At 33.2% G+C, this 20,423-nt stretch overlaps 2 protein-coding genes across 2 annotated transcripts; one reads left to right on the forward strand and one right to left on the reverse strand.

The window, feature by feature from the left end:
- The first annotated feature begins 143 nt into the window (after positions 1-143).
- LOC142225250 (uncharacterized) lies at positions 144-7,983 on the forward strand. Its single transcript, XM_075295024.1, has 3 exons — positions 144-257; positions 320-431; positions 6,865-7,983. The coding sequence occupies exons 1-3, from the start codon at positions 144-146 to the stop codon at positions 7,809-7,811; spliced, it is 1,173 nt and encodes a 390-aa protein (XP_075151139.1). The 3' UTR covers positions 7,812-7,983.
- Positions 7,984-13,732: 5,749 nt separating this feature from the next.
- On the reverse strand, positions 13,733-19,700 carry LOC142227002 (uncharacterized). Its single transcript, XM_075297303.1, has 3 exons — positions 19,586-19,700; positions 19,388-19,499; positions 13,733-14,818 (listed from the first exon to the last, which is right to left on the reverse strand). The coding sequence occupies exons 1-3, from the start codon at positions 19,697-19,699 to the stop codon at positions 13,773-13,775; spliced, it is 1,272 nt and encodes a 423-aa protein (XP_075153418.1). The 5' UTR covers position 19,700; the 3' UTR covers positions 13,733-13,772.
- Between the last annotated feature and the right edge of the window lie 723 nt (positions 19,701-20,423).

The raw sequence follows: 20,423 nt of genomic DNA on the forward strand, positions 1-20,423 counted from the left end.
CACCCTAAGGCTTGAAACCAATAATACAATGTGTGACAAGAGGAATGGCAAACTTAGCGTAAACTACCGCAGGTCTTTTTCACAAAAATTTCTAATATAAAAACCCATGCGATCTGGGCGCAAATCACATTTGAAGATTCATCATGGTTTCGTTCATTACTTTGCTGATAGTATTTTCGTTAGTTTATATTTCGAAGTCTGGTGAAGTGTATAGAATCAATAGTGGAAACGAATATTATTTGGAACCAGAACAAAACGTATGTAAAATAAAATTCTTAACTCTTTCTTATATGAAAAATGATGAAATTTACTTTCCCAGTACGATTGGTGTCAAGCGAATAGAGAATGTTTTAAGAGAAATATGCTATTAGTCTCCTTGGTGGATGAATTTAAACAACAAGAAATGAAGGAACTTTTCAATTACTCTGCAAGTAAGTCAAAAATTGGCCAAAGTGATAGAATTAAGTTAAGTTCATCGATGCACTGTTGTTGAGCTAGTCCACGTCGAAATCGAACGAAAATATTCACAATTTAATTCCATTTTTTTGGGTGACATGAATCTTTTAAATTGGTGTGTACAACACAAACAACGCTCGTATGTCAAAACGTCCTGAGTACGTATAACCTCAAAAATGGCAAAGCTATACGATAAAGCTGCCAGTTGGCAAATTGCAAGACTAGGTTTACCCAATCCCGATGTGTAAAATACCTCGTACATAGGATTTTTTTCCCGGACTTTTTGCATTCCAGGGAAAGCGGGATTTTTTTCCAATTTCCCGGGGCCCCGGGATTCCGGTCAAAGGGAAACCTGCTTTGATGTGGAATACATTTAGACATTTGAATAAATTAGAAATAGTCTAAAGCTACGGTTATAAGGCGCTCTCTGGACAACTAACAATATATATTATGTTGTTCTCTTACATCAGCCATAAATCGTACTAAAATATGAAATATCTTGTAATACAAAACATTTTGACAATGGTTAAGGCAGTCTCTTTCGGTATCGTTTTCGGAAGAACACTATTAATATAGTGGGATTTTTTGTAACACCAAAAAACTGTTTTGAAATGAAAGAAACTTATTTCGATTTCACAATCGTTAAACGGGGTCAATAAATGCCCAGCAAAAAAAGCGTCGCCAAAAAAGTAATGAAAATGTTCTTTTTGGATCCGGAAGTGGTGCAAAATTGACGCAGAAGCGATGAATTTAACATGGGTTTGTCATAGGACGGAAGTCCTCCATTTCAACAGCCGTTGCACTGAATTTGCATCACTTCATTAGGTGTGATCCGAATTCAATGTTTTGGACGCAAATTAAAAAATTCTGTGATATTTTGTCAAATAAATAGTTTTTATAAAATTTAATGGATTCTAGCACTTGTCGGAAACGTTTGACCTCAAATATTTTCAAAAATTCACAATTTTTTTTCAGATTGGATTTAGCCTTTTTTCGACAAAATTTAAATGATTTGTACCATTTTATGAATTTTTACTCTGTTTTTGATCTATTTGAAACAAAAAAAGTTTTGGCTTTAAACCCCAATTTTAATAGTTTTTAAGCCTAATGTGTATAAGGTATAAATTTATAATAACTATCTTAGAAAAGATTGGATTTTGTAAATTTCATAAAAAAACATCCTTGCAATAATTATAAAATTTTGAAATTATGCAATGGCCAACGTGGATTACATAAGGTAAAATGTCCCGTTGTTTTTAAATGTTTACTCAGTCTACCAGTCTATCGGAATGTCGGTTTACAGAAATATGACAATCATAAATTAGGAAGTGCAAACTTCTTTTTAACAATTGGGAGTCCGTTGGATTCTGGATTAGAACCCACGATTATGTATGCTCCAGAAGGCAACTATTACCACTTGGTACCATACTTATTCACATTACACTTCCAAAATCCACTTTAACTAGATTTCAACTGTCATTTGCCATATAAAACCTTCTATTATACATAAAATATTGTAAAGAAAATTTCCTGGGAATTCCCGCACTTCATTCCTGGGAAAGCGGGAGCGAAAAAATAGTAATTTCCCGGGAATTCCCGGGATCTCGTTCCCGGGAAAAAACCCTACTCGTACACAAATGAAAGACACAATTTCAAAATACAACATTTTCTTAAACAAGAGAAAACAATATTAACCCAGCAAAAAAGCGTCGTCAGAAAAAGAGTGAAACTGTTATTTTTGGATCAGGAAGTGGTGCAAAATTGGCGCAGAAGCAATGAATTTAACATGGGTTTGTCATAGGACGGATGTCCACCATTTCAACAGCCGTTGCACTGAATTTGCATCACTTCTGAAGGTGTGATCCGACTTCAGTGTTTTGGAAGTGAGTTCAAAAATGTTTTGATATTTTTCCAAGTAAATAAATTTTAAAATTTTTTATGATATTTAATGCATTCTAACGCATGTCTGTAGCGTTTGACCTCAAATATTTTCAAAAATTCGTAATTTTCTTAGAATGGATTCAGCATTTTTTCGACAATATTTTTATAATTTTTATCATTTTATCACTTCCTCACTCTGTTATTAACCTAAGTGATACAAAAAAGTTAAAATTATCATTTAAAATTATGAAAAAATCGAGTTATAAAAAATGAATTAAAAGAGCTTCCTGCACCCTAAAAAAAATCGCTTCTCTAACATATGTTCCAAACATATTTTGCAGGAAGCGCATATATTATTGTATACTGCCGAAACATTAATATGTTTGTTTTATGTGAACATATTATATGTTTGGAAGCATTTTGAGCCCAAAAATATTATATGCTTGGAAGAATTTTTCCCAAAGACTATTGTGTTCATTACCTAACATACTCGTAATTTTCACTTCCACGAAATATTTTAGTTCATGGCACCTTTTTCTGTAATACAAATAATGTTGAAGAAATTATTCACTTTTATACATTTTTTAAATTTTACCTTTCGCCTGCACGGAGAATCGAACCGAGGACCATACAGTTTGTAAGCCAACACACTATACACTGGACTACGTAGCTGTTAGAGTCACCAGTAGATAATTATCGTTATAAGTTACATTTATATAGCATAGTTTGCAGCGCCCACGAGCCCATGCAAACATAACATTATTTAACAGAAACATACATTTGTTTGCCACGTGGAGCAGTGGTTAGCATGTCTGCCTTGCATGCAAAGGGTCGTGGGTTCAATCCCTGCACCGACCGAACACTTTTTATACCCTGCGCCACATTGTGGAACAGGGTATTATAAGTTAGTGCATATGTTTGCAACACCCAGAAGGAGACGAGATAGACACATGGTGTCTTTGGTAAAAATGCTCAGGGTGGGCTCCTGAGTCGATATAGCCATGTCCGTCTGTCCGTGAACACATTTTTGTAATCAAATTCTAGGTCGCAGTTTTAGACCAATCGACTTCAAATTTGGCACAAGTATGTGTTTTGGCTCAGAATAGATACCTATTGATTTTGGAAGAAATCGGTTCAGATTTAGATATAGCTCCCATATATATATTTCGCCCGATATGGACTAATACGGTCCCAGAAGCCAGAGTTATACCCTAATTTGCTTAAAATTTTGCACAAGAAGAACAATAAGTACTATAGTCAAGTGTGCCAAATTTTATTGAAATCGGTTCAGATTTAGATATAGCTCCCATATATATCTTTCACCCGATATGGACTAATACGGTCCCAGAAGACAGAGTTTTACCCCAATTTGGTTGAAATTTTGCGCTAGGAGTACAACTAGTAGTCTAGTCAAGCGTGCCAAATTTTATTGAAATCGGTTCAGATTTAGATATAGCTCCCATATATATCGTTCGCCCGATTTACACTCATATGACCACAGTGGCCAATCTTTTACTCCGATTTTATTGAAATTTTGCACAGGAAGTAGAATTAGCATTGTAGCTATGCGTGCCAAATTTGGTTGAAATCGGTTCAGATTTAGATATAGCTCCCATATATAGCTTTAGGCCGATTTACACAAATATGAACACAGAGGCCAATTTTTTGCTCCGATTTAGTTGAAATTTTGCACAGAGAGTAGAATTAGCATTGTAGCTATGCGTGCCAAATTTGGTTGAAATCAGCTCAGATTTAGATATATCTTCCATATATAGCTTTCGCCCGATTTACACTCATATGACCACAGAGGCCAATTTTTAACTCCGATTTAGTTGAAATTTTTCACAGGGAGTAGGTTAGGTTAGGTTAGGTTAAAGTGGCAGCCCGATTAAGATTCAGGCTCACTTAGACTATTCAGTCCATTGTGATACCACATTAACTAAAAGTACCTATTACATATGGGCACTTCTAGTTTTAACCGCTGAACCTTCTTGATTATTTTTCTTTGTTGAACCAACCAGATTGTTCCAAAAATATTAGCAGACTGGTTAAGTTAACGTTTTCCAGATCCGCCAGTAATCTGAAGCTATATGCTCCTAAAAGTTGCTTGCGCTTTACACAAAATGCAGGACACTCACACAAGAGGTGTTTAATTGATTCTTTTTCCTCCGCATCATGACAGCTCATACAATAGTCATTATACTTCGCGCCAATAGTTTTTGCAAAGGGGAATAGAATTACAGGGAGTAGAATTAGCATTGTTGCTATGCGTGCCAAACTTGGTTGAAATCGGTTCAGATTTAGATATAGCTCCCATATATATTTTTTTCCGATTTCGACAAAAATGGTCAAAATACTAACATTTTCCTTGTAAAATCGCCACTGCTTAGTCGAAAAGTTGTAAAAATGACTCTAATTTTCCTAAACTTCTAATACATATATATATCGAGCGATAAATCATAAATAAACTTTGGCGAAGTTTCCTTAAAATTGCTTCAGATTTATATGTTACCCATATTTTTTTACTAAAATTGTGTTCCACCCTAGTGCATTAGCCAACTTAAATTTTGAGTCTAGAGATTTTGTAAAAGTCTATCAAATTCTGTCCAAATCGAGTGATATTTAAATGTATGTATTTGGGACAAACCTTTATATATAGCACCCAACACATTCGACGGATGTGATATGGTATCGAAAATTTAGATCTACTAAGTGGTGCAGGGTATAATATAGTCGGCCCCGCCCGACTTTAGACTTTCCTTACACACAAAAAATTTTTTCTCTGATTCAATCACCAAATTAATTGATCCAATTAATTTTTTAATTGAAATGTCTTCAATCACGAAAATGATAGTATCAATCACAGTTTTAATTGGGCATAGAAAAAATTCTTGATTAAAAAAATAATTGATTTTTTGAGCAAAATTCAATTAATTTTTTAATTGATTCAATTAAAAATTTAATTGATGTTGATTGCAAAACGCAATTAATTTATTAATTAAAAAAGGTAACTATTTTTAATTACTTAGTTAGATTGGCTTAGAGTTTTTATTTGGATTAACAAATGATTGTTTGGAATACATTTTTAATTAAAAAAGTAAAAAAAAATCAGCACTTTTTTTAACTGAATTAGTCTTCCGAATTTGATTAAAAAGTTAATTGTATCAATTAATTTTTTAATTAAACATTTTAAAAATTTCAATCATTGACTTAATTAACTTAATGTTTCTATCATGATTAAAAAGTTAATTGTATCAATTAATTTATTAATTGAAAAAAATTTCAACTTCAATTAACTTTTTAATTGGAAATATTTTGGTGATATTTTTTTCTGTGTACTTGTTTTTTTTAATTTACACATTTTTATTTATACTACATTAAATTTTTATAATGAAACTTTGAAATGTGGTGTTTGATATAAACGAAATTGACTGATTTTTGGATAAAATATTATTTTTTTATTGCAAAAATTTTTTTGTTACAATTTTGTAACAAAAAACTGTTTTTGGTACAAAATTTTAAAATTTGGAAGGAATTCAAAAACTCTAACAAAAGAAGAACGTGGAGTCGAGTATAAACATACATAAATAATTGTATAATATAAACATAAATTTATTTAGGCGTGAACAGTTTTTTACTAGCATTTAACACCATCGCTCTAAAATTCCTTTTATTTTTCTTTAATAATTCATTTTAAAGAAAATAAACTTTTTAAATTGTTTTAGCTGCAAAACTCGAACTTAATGCCCGCTTTTATATTTGAAGGTGTCCGTCAACTCCTCGTGGACTACTTATTAATAAAGAGGAACTAAACTTTGTTTTTATACATTTTACTGTGTAATTTTTCACTATTTCCTCCTTATTTCATTTTACTGTCCCAACTCTAAAAAGAGTATAGTGCCCTTTCGTTATTTTTATGAAGACCCCTGATTTCTTTTAACGAACCAAGAAAAAAATTGTGCCCATAATACCAAAATGATAAACAAAACACATGTCCACACATACATAAAATGCTGCTCTCAAGGCGAAAACATATGCTGTTTGTTTTTCAAATGTCTATTCTCTTGGTTCCGAATTTTTGGCCTTATCTTAAAACAGTTTTCCGAAACAACATACAAGCGGTTTCAAAGAAATTGCTCTCTTTTCATTCTCTCGCTGTGTTATGTTGATATCTTTCGTCAACCCTGAATCTCTATTTCTTTCTCTATACTCTCTCTGTCGCTCTCTGAATAAAATATCACAACATATATATGTTTACTCGAAATTTGTAAATTTATATATGTTCACATTCACACATATTATTTTTATAAAACATTCATGTCCCAAATATAATATATTCAAAAATATTAACATATGTGTCCCAAACATTTAGTGTTAGTTTAGGAACATTACATGTTTGCACTTAAATATATTGTGTTTAAAAATTGTTCCCTAAACACATTTTGTTTATATCGGAACATATGAAAAACATATTTTTCTAACAGTGAAGCCATGGGTTTTAATAGTTTTTTTTATTATATTCTTTAGTCTCAATTACCAGAATATGGACTTCGGGAAATGATTTCGCAAAACCTGAGACATATCAATGGTATCCAACAGATGAGTCGTTTTCCTATACTAATTGGGGAAAAACTGAACCTGACGATATCCGCGAGCACTGCACAGCAATAAAAACAGACTCATTGTTATGGTTTGATTCGTTTTGCGACAGAAAATTGGGATTTGTTTGTGAACAGGTCAATCAAACAATTGCCAAATTTACTAACTCCGATGATATGGTTAAGAATTTCAATGATATGATGGATGAAGACTGTGAAAATATCAAAATAGTAAACAAATCAAATTATGAAGACACGAAAACATCTGATATTGAGGAATTAAAGCAAGAGCTGGACAAAAAATCACTTTCAGAACATAACGAAAACTTTACTCGAAAAATCTTAGATTATTCAGAAAAAATGGCAAAAAATTATGAGGAACATTATCAACAGCAACAGCTTATGGTTAATAATCAGTTGGAATTATTAGCTGTGTCAGTAAATAACACAATCTATTCAATGAAAACGGAACAGGATACATTGAAACGACTCTATGAAGAATCTATGGAAAAAATCGAGAATCAATTCAACAGCCTGAATAAATCAATAGAAATGGAAAATAAAATGCAACAAAATTTGAGTGAATCGATTAAACTGGAGGTCAATCGTATGGATTTGCTTGTTAATTCGTTGAATAAATCGCATCAAATCAACCACGACCACATCCTTGAACAATTCAAAAAGAAGATGCTTTTCATTCAAAATGATAATAAAAAAATTCTAAAATACATCAGAGGCGAAGAATTGAAAAAATCAATGGCAGAAAAAGACAAAAAAGTCGAAGATATGGAAAATGTCTCACAAAACGGCAAGGCATTAACAACTACAGATGGAAAAACAAAATTTCAAAACTATTATATACACCTCTATGGCTGAGTATAATTAAATTTCTACACGCACAAAAATTTGTTTTGTTTTCCGAAACAAATTTTTTACATAAACGGGCATTGTTTGGAATTTTCTTTTCTTGGTAATAAATTTGATTGAAAGAAAAGCCTTTTACTGGATGTACAAACAATTTAATAAAGAATAGCTCAAAACACAAAAATCAGTATTTTTTTTAATTTTCTACTTCATTGCATCCTCCGATATTTTTTCTCACTTTCACATGATTTATTTAGTTCTTACCATTTTCACTTGCTTAGATGCAAATAAGATTTTATATAATTTTTATACCCTCCACCATAGGATGGGGGTATATTAACTTTGTCATTCCGTTTGTAACACATCGAAATATTGCTCTAAGACCCCATAAAGTATATATATTCTGGGTCGTGGTGAAATTCTGAGTCGTCCGTCCGTCCGTCTGTCCGTCTGTCCGTCCGTCCGTCTGTCCGGCTGTCCGTCCGTCTGTGGAAATCACGCTAACTTCCGAACGAAACAAGCTATCGACTTGAAACTTGGCACAAGTAGTTGTTATTGATGTAGGTCGGATGGTATTGAAAATGGGCCATATCGGACCACGTTTACGTATAGCCCCCATATAAACCGATCCCCAAATTTGGCTTGGGGAGCCTCCCGGAGCAGCAAAATTCATCCGATCCGGTTGAAATTTGGTACGTGGTCTTAGTATACGGTCTCTAACAACCATGCAAAAATTGGTCCATATCGGTCCATAATTATATATAGACCCATATAAACCGATCCCCAGATTTGACCTCCGGAGCCTCTTGGAGGGGCAAAATTCATCCGATCCGATTGAAATTTGGTAACTGATGTTAGTATATGGTCTCTAACAACCATGCAAAAATTGGTCCATATCGGTCCATAATTATATATAGCCCCCATATAAACCGATCCCCAGATTTGACCTCCGGAGACTTTTGGAGGGGCAAAATTCATCCGATCCGGTTGAAATTTGGTACCTGATGTTAGTATACGGCCTCTAACAACCATGCAAAAATTGGTCCATATCGGTCCATAATTATATATAGCTCCCATATAAACCGATCCCCAGATTTGACTACCGGAGCCTCTTGGAGGAGCAAAATTTATCCGATCCGGTTGAAATTTAGTACGTGGTCTTAGTATACGGTTTTTAACAACCATGCAAAAATTTCTGTAGAAAATTTTGTCAACATTTTATTTCTATAGAAAATTTTGTCAAGTTTTTATTTCTATAGAAAATTTTGTCAAATTTTTATTTCTATAGAAAATTTTGTCAAAATTTTATTTCTATAGAAAATTTTGTCAAGGTTTCATTTCTATAGAAAATTTTGTCAAAATTTTATTTCTATAGAAAATTTTGTCAAACTAGATTATATACGTATTCAATCGGCCTTTTTTTGTTTAATATATACCCCGTATGGGCTAACTTACAATTTAGAAGACAGTGCTAAAAAGTTTTACGATACCTTGCCATCGGCAAGTGTAATCGCAACCCAAGTAATTCGATTGTGGATGACAGCCTTTAGTAGAAGTTCCTACGCAATCCATGGTGGAGGGTACATAAGATTCGGCCTGGCCGAACTTACGGCCGTATATACTTGTTTTGGATTTAACTTTTTGCCCGAACGGAGAATCGAACAACGAAGCATCCGTTTGGTAACCCAGCAAAAAAATTTGGAAGTTCTTCAAAGGCACAACTTTCAAAGAACTTCCAAAAATGTCCTCCCAAAAAGATGTTCTTTTTTAACTATACAAGAAGTTCTTTTATTTCAATTTTTTATAACTCGCTTTTTTCATATTTTTAATGGGTAATTTTGTGTGTTTTGTTAAAAACATATTAAAAACAAGTATACCTATATACGGCCGTAAGTTCGGCCAGGTCGAATGTTATGTACCCTCCACCATGGATTGCATAGAAACTTCTACTAAAGACTGTCATCCACATTAAAATTACTTGGGTTGCGGTAACACTTGCCGATGGCAAGGTATCTTAAAACTTCTTAACACCGTGTTTTCAATTCTAAGTTAGTCCATACGGGGTATAAATTAAACAAAAAAAGGCCGATTAAATACGTAAATAATTCAGTTTGACAAAGTTTTCTATAGAAATAAAATTTTGACAAAATTTTCTATAGAAATAAAATCTTGACAAAAATTTCTATAGCAATAAAATTTGACAACATTTTCTATAGAAATAAAATGTTGACAAAAATTTCTATAGCAATAAAATTTGACAACATTTGCTATAGAAATAAAATTTTGACAAAATTTTCTATAGAAATAAAATCTTGACAAAATTTTGTATAGTAATAAAATTTTGACAAAATTTTCTATAGGATTAAATTTTGACAAAATTTTCTATAGAAATACAATTTTTGGTAGATTATTTTTGGTGATCAGCTATATATATAACTATAGACCGATATGGACAAATTTTGGCATGGTTGTTAGCGGCCATATACTAGCGCAATGTACCAAATTTCACTGCGTATCAAATTTCAACCGGGTCGGATGAATTTTGCTCCTCCAATAGCTCCGGAGGTCAAATCTGGGGATGGGTTTAAATGGGGGTTATATATAGTTAAGACAGGTATGGACCCATTTGTGCATGGTTGTTAGAGAGCATATACTAATACCACGTACCAAATTTCAACCGGATCGTATGAATTTTGCTCTTCCAAGGGGCTCCGTAAGTCAAATCTGGGGATCGGTTTATATGACGGCTGTGTATAATTATGGACCGATGTGACAAAATTTTTTAACTAATAAAATTTTGACAAAATTTCCTATAGTAATAAAATTTTGACAAAATTTTCTATAGTAATAAAGTTTTAACAAAATTTTCTATAGAAACAAAATTTTGGTAGATTATATTTGGGGATCGGCTATATATATATATATATATATATATATATATATATATATATATATATATATATATATATATATATATATATATATATATATATATATATATATATATATATATATATATATATATATATATATATATATATATATATATATATATATATATATATATATATATATATATATATATATATATATAAAGGGTGATTCTTTTGAGGTTAGGATTTTCATGCATTAGTATTTGACAGATCACGTGGGATTTCAGACATGGTGTCAAAGAGAAAGATGCTCAGTATGCTTTGACATTTCATCATGAATAGACTTACTAACGAGCAACGCTTGCAAATCATTGAATTTTATTACCAAAATCAGTGGCAGAAAATCCGCTTTTTTATCGACAAATTTTGTTCAGCGATGAGGCTCATTTCTGAATGGCTACGTAAATAAGCAAAATTGCCGCATTTGGAGTGAAGAGCAACCAGAAGCCGTTCAAGAAGTGCCCATGCATCCCGAAAAATGCACTGTTTGGTGTGGTTTGTACGCTGGTGGAATCATTGGACCGTATTTTTTCAAAGATGCTGTTGGACGCAACGTTACGGTGAATGGCGATCGCTATCGTTCGATGCTAACAAACTTTTTGTTGCCATAAATGGAAGAACTGAACTTGGTTGACATGTGGTTTCAACAAGATGGCGCTACATGCCACACAGCTCGCGATTCTATGGCCATTTTGAGGGAAAACTTCGGAGAACAATTCATCTCAAGAAATGGACCGGTAAGTTGGCCACCAAGATCATGCGATTTGACGCCTTTAGACAATTTTTTGTGGGGCTACGTCAAGTCTAAAGTCTACAGAAATAAGCCAGCAACTATTCCAGCTTTGGAAGACAACATTTCCGAAGAAATTCGGGCTATTCCGGCCGAAATGCTCGAAAAAGTTGCCCAAAATTGGACTTTCCGAATGGACCACCTAAGACGCAGCCGCGGTCAACATTTAAATGAAATTATCTTCAAAAAGTAAATGTCATGGACCAATCTAACGTTTCAAATAAAGAACCGATGAGATTTTGCAAATTTTATGCGTTTTTTTTAAAAAAAAAGTTATCAAGCTCTTAACAAATCACCCTTTACTAACATCACGTACCAAATTTCAACCGGATCGGATGAATTTTGCTCTTCCAAGGGGCTCCGGAGGTCAAATCTTGGGATCGGTTTATATGGGGGCTATATATAATTATTTACCGATGTGGACCAATTTTTGCATAGTTGTTAGAGACCATATACTTACACCATGTACCAAATTTCAGCCGGATCGGATGAAATTTGCTTCTCTTAGAGGCTCCGCAAGCCAAATCTGGGGATCGATTTATATGGGGGCTATATATAATTATAGACCGATTTGGACCAAGTTTTGCATGGTTATGAGAGACCATATACTAACACCATGTACTAAATTTCAACTGGATCGGATGAATTTTGCTCCTCCATGAGGCCCCGCAAGCCATATCTGAGCGTCGGTTTATATGGGGGCTGTACGTAACAGCGCATTTGCAATACCATCCGACCTACATCAATAACAACTACTTGTGCCAAGTTTCAAGTCGATAGCTTGTTTCGTTCGGAAGTTACCGTGATTTCAACAGACGGACGGACGGACATGCTCAGATCGACTCAGAATTTCACCACGACCCAGAATATATATACTTTATGGGGTCTTAGAGCAATATTTCGATGTGTTACAAACGGTATGACAAAGTTAATAGACCCCCATCCTATGGTGGAGGGTATAAAAATTGGTTCGGTCGGAGCAGGGATTGAACCCACGACCCTTTGCATGCAAGTTAAATAATGTTATGTTTGCATGGTCTCGTGGGCGCTGCAAACGATGCTATATAAATGTAACTTATAACCATAATTGTCTACTGGTGACAATTACAGCTACGTAGCCCAGGGTTGGCCTGTCGCAAACAGTGACTTTTGTGACATACGTTTACGACGGTATAATACGTATGTCGCAAAAGTCGTAAACCTAGCAGGTCTCGTGGGCGCTGCAAACGATGCTATATAAATGTAACTTATAACCATAATTGTCTACTGGTGACTATTACAGCTACGTAGCCCAGGGTTGGCCTGTCGCAAACAGTGACTTTTGTGACATACGTTTACGACGGTATAATACGTATGTCGCAAAAGTCGTAAACCTAGTGTAGAAAACCTAATTTGGAATTAAAGAAATTGTAAATATTTTTTAATTTAATTTAGTTAAGCTCCCCGATAAAAGGTATGCAAAAAATGTCCTATATTGTATTTATTCAAAACTCTACTAGATTTACATCTCTCATTCACAACTTGAAACTATTCTTGGTTTTCGTGGACCAAGCTTTAGCTGCATCAACGAATGACTAGCTACAATTTTGAAAATTTTTAATTAGTATGGAAATTGGTTCTAATAAGCCAAAAAGTGATTTTATAAAATTTTCTCTAAACAGCAATTCACTTATATAGGACTTAACATAAGTAGTTTTCCTTCCTTCCAGTTTCTGCAGTAATTTGTGAAAGGTTAACTATGAGCGAGTACCGACCGTCACGTTTACTGCACCATCGAGTAGTTTATAGTAATTTTGGCTTCAAATTTCCAATTGAAATAACTATATTCTCAAGTATTTTAAACTCGTTAATAATTTTATGAACATTCCTGAGAATTGGTACATAAGATTCGGCCTGGCCGAACTTACGGCCGTATATACTTGTTTTACTTTTATTTATCCTAGATTTAAAGCCAGAGAGGTCGCTAAAAATGACTTTATTTTAAAGAGGCCGCATCCTTGGCTTGGAATCAATACTAAAATCCTTAAGAGAAGGTCAAAGTCTTTGGATCCAGATAAACTTTGAGTGTAGGTAATTCAAATAAAGAACATTTTTTGGGAGGAAATTTTTGGATATGCTTCTAAAATTGTATCTTTAGAACAACATACCAATTTTTTTACAGAGTTTAGTTAATAAAAACCAAATAAAATTTTGGTTTAATAAAAATAAACTTATTTTTTTTTTTAAATATTTGTATTTGTTTTATTTTTTTCATCGAAAGAAATATATATTATAGCTTTGAAATTTAGTTTTACCTTCCAGATGGGTTGGTTGTTTATCGTTTTGTGGAACATTTTTGCTTAGTTCGAAAAATTTATTTTCTATTGCTTTTGGTTTTCGTAATTTTTCATCATTGATATATGAAAGAATTTGTTTATAATCATTTTCAATGCGTGTCGTTATATTTTTAAATTGCTCAAAGACATGATCATAGGCTGTTTTATATAAATTCTTCAATGAGTCCACTTGAAATTCCGTTCCATTCTCATTGATTTTAATCAATCCACTCAATGTGTTTAGTTCGTCATCAATCCGTTTCTCTTGCATTGCATTTTCCAATTTTATTGTTGTACTCAGATTGTTGTAGTGATTTTCTAGTTTTACAATAGATTCGTCAAAGAGTCCTTTTAATCTATCATGTTCCCTTTTCATTAGATCGATTTTCTTATTTAGTGATGAAGTTAAAAATTCCAATTGATTATTAACCGCTTGAATTTGTTGCTCATAGGAGTGATTATGGGAATGTAGAATTTTTTCTGTATGATTTTGTGTAAGTCCTATTGAATTCCTTAAGATTTGAAGTCTATCTTCAAAGTTTTTATTTTGTTCTATGTGGGATTTTTTTAAAATTTCCATATCTAGTTTTAGTAGTTCATTCTCTGATGTTTTCATTTCTAATTGTTCTTTGATCTTATCCATTTCTTCATAATATGTTTTGTTGTTTATTTTCACATTCCAATAGTTTTCTTCCATTTCACCTTCTAAATATTTGACCATATCATGTATGTTAGTTGAATTGTCGGTGGAAACTCCATTGGTGTTTTCACAAACATATCCAAACTTTCTACCGCAAATGGCATCAAACCATGCTACAGTCTCAGTTTTCACAGCAATACAGTGTTCGTCGTATTTGTTTGGTTCTCCAACTCCCCAATTTTTAGAGGTAAGCTGTTGGCCAGTTGAACGCCATTTATAGGTATAACCATCTGCCAGACTATTTCCCGATGTCCATATTCTGGGAGCCGATTCAGCTGAGACTAGAAGGGGTTTTAATTAAGAATAACATACAAATTAAGGCCTGGAAATTAAGTACCCGGTACCAGGTAAATATTTCAAATTTTATACAATTCGGCTTATTCGTCCGTTTGTCACCCTATTTATTATTCACAACATAAACTACGATTCGATTTTTTATGCCCAAAAATTTAGGAATTTCGAAAGATTGTATTAGGCACAAAGTTCCTCCGTATGTCTTTGAACTAAGGTAACTTTTTTTCAAAGGAAAGAAACACATTTTTGATTTAAAGAAACCGTCCTTAAATTAACTGAAATATTCAATCTTTAGATATAAGATAAAAACTCTTCAAATATAGGATAAAAACTATTTTTAGGACCTTTGGTTTAAAGTTTTTTTTTGGAGTTAAGAAAACGTTTTTTTTATTTTGATATATCCGTTATAATATTTAAACTGGCATTTCTTTGCACGTGAATCGCTTTATTAATATATCGCAAAAAGAGAAAGAATTTAAAAATTCTCCTAATTTTAATTTTATTGATCCTACACGGACGAAAAATACTGTTTTTCATATGTTTTGGATGTAAAAATTATATGTTCGGAACTCAAATTTGTTAACACAATATTTTTGAGTGCAAGCATATAATGTTCATAAACTAGCATAACATGTTTGGGACATATATATGTTAGTAATGTTATGTTATGTTTGGGACATAAAATGTTTGTAAATATAATATGCTGTGCAAACATATATTAATTTGGAAATAGCCTATAAACATATATGTGTTTAGAAAGAGAGTATGCTGCAAGTAAAAAAATGGAAGTAACCAATTGGTGCCTTAAAAATATATCCACACAAAAACATTTTCATTAAATTTTTTTACTACCAGAGTATGCCTTAAGGTAAAACATAATATGTTTGGACCAATCCTGAAAATATATATGCTTGAAGCAAAATGTGTTTGGGGTATATGTTACAGAAGCGATTTTTTGAGGGTGTAGATTTAAACCCAGATACATCGCTGAAAATGCCTTTATTTTAAAGAAGCCTCATCTTTGGCTCATAATCTATATTAAAATCCGTAAAGGTAGGTCAAAATCGTTGGATCCAAGTAAATTTGTATTTGAGTGCAGTTACCGATTTTGATTTTTTTCGATGAGAAACCATTCCAAATTGAGCAGTTTATGAACAAACAAAATGATCGGGTTGAATTGCAAAAGAGATGAGCTGACTTTTTATACCCACCAACATAGAATGGTGATGGGGGTATACTAAGTTTGTCATTCCGTGTATAATACATCGAAATATCGACTTCCGACTATATAAAGTATATATATTCTTGATCAGGGAGAAATTCTAAGACGATATAAGAATGTCCGTCTGTCTGTTTGTCTGTTGTAATCACACTACAGCCTTCAATAATTGCGCTATCGTCCTGAAATTTGGCACAGATTCGTTTTTTGGTTGCAGGCAGGTCAAGTTCGAAGATGGGCTATATCGGTCCAAGTTTTGATATAGTCCCCATATAAACCGATTTCTCGATTTGGGGTCTTGGGCTTATAAAAAGCGTAGTTTTTGTCCAATTAGCCTGAAATTTAAAATCTAGAGGTACTTGAGGACCATAAAGAGGTGTGCCGAAAATGGTGCCCATCGGACCATGTTTTGGTATAGCCCCCATATAGACCGATCTCCCGATTTTGCTTCTTGGGCTTCTAGAAATTGTATTTGCTATTCGATTTGCCTGAAATTGAAAATCTAGAGGTATTTTAGGACCGTAAAGAGGTGTGTCGAAAATGGTCTGTATCGGTCCATGTTTTGGTATAGCCCCCATATAGACCGATCTCCCGATTTTGCTTCTTGGGCTTCTAGAAACTGTATTTATTATCTGATTTGCCTGAAATTAGAAATTTAGAAGTATTTGGGGACCTTAAAGAGGTGTGTCGAAAATAGTCCGTATCGGTCCATGTTTTGGTATAACCCCCATATAGACCGATCTCCCGATTTTGCTTCTTGGGCTTCTAGAAACTGTATTTACTATCTGATTTGCCTGAAATTAGAAATTTAGAAGTATTTGGGGACCTTAAAGAGGTGTGTCGAAAATGTTCCGTATCGGTCGATGTTTTGGTATAGCCCCCATATAGACCGATCTCCCGATTTTGGTTCTTGGGCGTCTAGAAACTGTATTTTCTATCCGATTTTCCTCAAATTGAAAATCTATAGGTATTTTGGGACCATGGTTAGGTTAGGTTAGATGGCAGCCCGATGTATCAGGCTCACTTAGACTATTCAGTCCATTGTGATACCACATTGGTGAACTTCTCTCTTATCACTGAGTGCTGCCCGATTCCATGTTAAGCTCAATGACAAGGGACCTCCTTTTTATAGCCGAGTCCGAACGGCGTTCCATATTGCAGTGAAACCACTTAGAGAAGCTTTTGAAACCCTCAGAAATGTCACCAGCATTACTGAGGTGGAATAATCCACCGCTGAAAAACTTTTTGGTGTTCGGTCGAAGCAGGAATCGAACCCACGACCTTGTGTATGCAAGGCGGGCATGCTTTTTTGGGACCATAAAGAGGTGTGTCGAAAATGGTTCTTGGGCGTCTAGACACTATATTTTCTAGCCGATTTGCTTGAAATTGAAAATCTACAGGTATTTTAAGATCACAAATAGGTGTGTCGCAAATTGGGCCTATTGGTCCATATTTTGGTATAGCCCCCATATAGACTGATCTCCCGACTTTATTTCTTGGGCTTCTAGAATTCGTAGTTTTTATCCAAATTGCCGGAAAGTAGAAATATAGACATATCTTAGGACCATAAAGAGGTGTGTCGAAAATGGTCCGTATCGGTTCATGTTTTGGTATATCCCCTATATAGACTGATCTCTCGATTTTACTTCTTGCACTCAAAAAAAAGTTTACTTGGATCCAAAGATTTTGACCTTCCTTTAAGGATTTTGGTATTGATTCCGAGCCAAAGATGCGGCTTCTTTAAAATAAAGACATTTTTAGGGACCTTCCTGGCTTTAAATATAGAATCGATAAAATTAAAATTGGATACAGATCTCATTCATCGAAATTTTATTCTCTGTTTGCGATACATTAATAAAGGTATTCATGTACAAACAAATTCCGGATTGAAAATTCAAATTATGCCATGTACTTCAAAGTTAAAAACTGTTTTCTGAATGCTAAAAAAACTTTAAACCAAAGATGCAAATCCTTTAAGTAAGTCTTAGCCTATATTTGAAGCATTTTTATCTTAAGTTTAAAAATTCAATATGTCATTTGAGTTAAAGACGATTTCTTTAAATTAAAAATGTTTTTCTTTATTTTAAGGAACATTTGCCTTACTTCAAAGATCTACAACTTCAACAGAGGGACGCAAAACTTTAAGATTTGTGTCCTAAATTTAATGAAAAAAATTTTTGATTATAAACCTTCTTTTAATTAAAATGTCATTATTTTAAAGAAATTTGTCCTTAACATTGCGTAAATTTCGAGTCCTAAAATTTAAGTTGCATAATCTTCTATATTAGATCAATATTTTTTTCAGTGTGGTCTTCTAGAATTTGTAGTTTTCACCAATTCGTCTGAAAGTGGAATTCTAGAGGTATTTGAGGAACATTAAGAGTATTGGTCCATGTTTTGGTATAGGCCCCATATAGACCTAACTTCCGAATTTATTTCTAGGACTTCAAATCAAGGCGTTATTTCATCATATACACGATATATTTATGATTTCTGTAAAACTCAAACAAAATTGGTTCTCATAAATCCAGAATCTGAGCTGGTCTTCATACGTAGAATCTTTAATTTTTTTTTTCGGGAAGCGTACTGGTTGAACTGATATGCTTGGGAGAAGATTTGTCATTACTGCTGTATCTACTTGTTTACAGACTCGATTGTCAACCAGAAACTATACTCAAAACAAAAAATACTTTCCTCCGGAAGGAAATTTTAGACAAATGAAATTCCCTTTTAATGTAAAGCATTTTCTTTAAGAGCAAATATATCCGAATTGATGACAAACGATTCATCGATTGTCTTTAATGTGCTTTATTTGCTGTTTTTGTTTAAAATTTCATTTCTGAGACAAGAAAACACTTCTTTCAGTGTACGATGGTATGGGACGTCATAAAGTCCGATGGTCGCTCCCCGACCATGGCGTCAAAATAAATGCCGAATATTAACGGGAAAATGTCCTAAAGACAGTATTGAATCCCTGGGCAGACAGACATTTCATCATCCATGGACCATGAACATTTCAACTGTAAACAGCACCATCGCTCTCAAGCAACCAAGAATGGCTTAAAAAGGAAGTTTCTCGCTTTATTGCTACACCCATATAAAGTGATGCCACTAGGATGGGGTTATGTTTATAGGTCCCTATTTTGGGGAGTTATATATATATATTTTTTTTTTTCAAAATTCTATCGTTTTTATCCAAATACATGGATAGACGAACGGACAGAAGAAAGGTTAGAGTGACTCAGCAAGTGATTCTAAGCCGATCACATAGAACTAATATTTATGGTATGTACACTGGTCCAAGTCAGGCTAGTTAAAAGGTCAATTATTTACTTACTTGCAGTGTAATTGTAAAGTTCCTCCAATTTCTGTTGTTTCACCTCATCGTCTATGGAGATTAACTTCATATTTAGTTGATGGCATTCTCTGTTAGCTTCATACCAAGAGTACTGGAAAACAAGATAAACGGTGTGGTGAACATTTAATACTTTTTTCAATAAAATTGTTATTGATTTTTTTTTGTTTGAATACTTACCTTTTGTCCTGTTTCCAAAAAATATTCATTTCCACTATTGATTTTATACAGTTGGCCCGAATTTACAACATAAACCAGGGAAAATGCTATCACAAATGTAATGAAGTGAAACATATTGAATTTACAAATGTGATTTGAATTGAATGTGATAGGGGATTTTATAATGAATTTGCTTCGATGTAATAGTCGAGGTTGGTATGAAGAGGATGAGAAGCTATGAAGTAAAAACAAAATAAAGTTTTATCATTGAATAAGTATATACGGAAGTAATTTCGGCCAAGCCAAATCTTATGTACCCTCCACCATGGATTGCATACAAAGTTCTACTAGAAACCGTCGCCCACCAATGAATTTCTTGGGTTGTGATAATAGTTACCGATGTCAATGTATATTAAACATTGTCTTCTAAATTGTATGTTAGTCCATATAGAGTCTACGTTAGAAAAAAGACAGAATTTATTTATTTATTTATTCAGTTACTAAAAAAATAATAAATTTTTCATCTTTTTACAAAATACTTAAGAAATTCTACTTACACGAAAAGAAAAAAAAACGTTTGGAAAACGTGTACCGAAAACGTTTTTCTTTTGTTAGAGTTTTTTGAATTGCTTCGAAAAGTATACACTTTTATCACCAAAAAAATTCGTTTGTTACAAAATATTAATTTTTTTAATAAAAAAAGTTATTTTTGAACCAACAACACAGTCCATGTCGTTTATATCAAACACTGTTCTTTTCTGACTTTAGGTCTTTAATAAGACACATTTTACAGTTCAAAATTTAATATACTACAATGTAATGTTGAACATTTTTTCGGTATCTTCCTAACATATCTGGA

Source organism: Haematobia irritans, chromosome 2, assembly GCF_050003625.1.
Source record: "Haematobia irritans isolate KBUSLIRL chromosome 2, ASM5000362v1, whole genome shotgun sequence".
NCBI lineage: Eukaryota > Metazoa > Arthropoda > Insecta > Diptera > Muscidae > Haematobia > Haematobia irritans.

Excerpts from the sequence above, each read along its gene's own strand:
- LOC142225250 (XM_075295024.1), top strand. The coding sequence starts at position 144 with ATGGTTTCGTTCATTACTTTGCTGATAGTATTTTCGTTAGTTTATATT. Across the intron at positions 258-319 it reads ATTTGGAACCAGAACAAAAC|TACGATTGGTGTCAAGCGAA; the intron begins GTATGTAAAATA and ends TTACTTTCCCAG. Across the intron at positions 432-6,864 it reads ACTTTTCAATTACTCTGCAA|TCTCAATTACCAGAATATGG; the intron begins GTAAGTCAAAAA and ends TATATTCTTTAG.
- LOC142227002 (XM_075297303.1), bottom strand. The coding sequence starts at position 19,699 with ATGTTTCACTTCATTACATTTGTGATAGCATTTTCCCTGGTTTATGTT. Across the intron at positions 19,500-19,585 it reads TTTTGGAAACAGGACAAAAG|TACTCTTGGTATGAAGCTAA; the intron begins GTAAGTATTCAA and ends CTTGTTTTCCAG. Across the intron at positions 14,819-19,387 it reads ACTTTACAATTACACTGCAA|TCTCAGCTGAATCGGCTCCC; the intron begins GTAAGTAAATAA and ends AACCCCTTCTAG.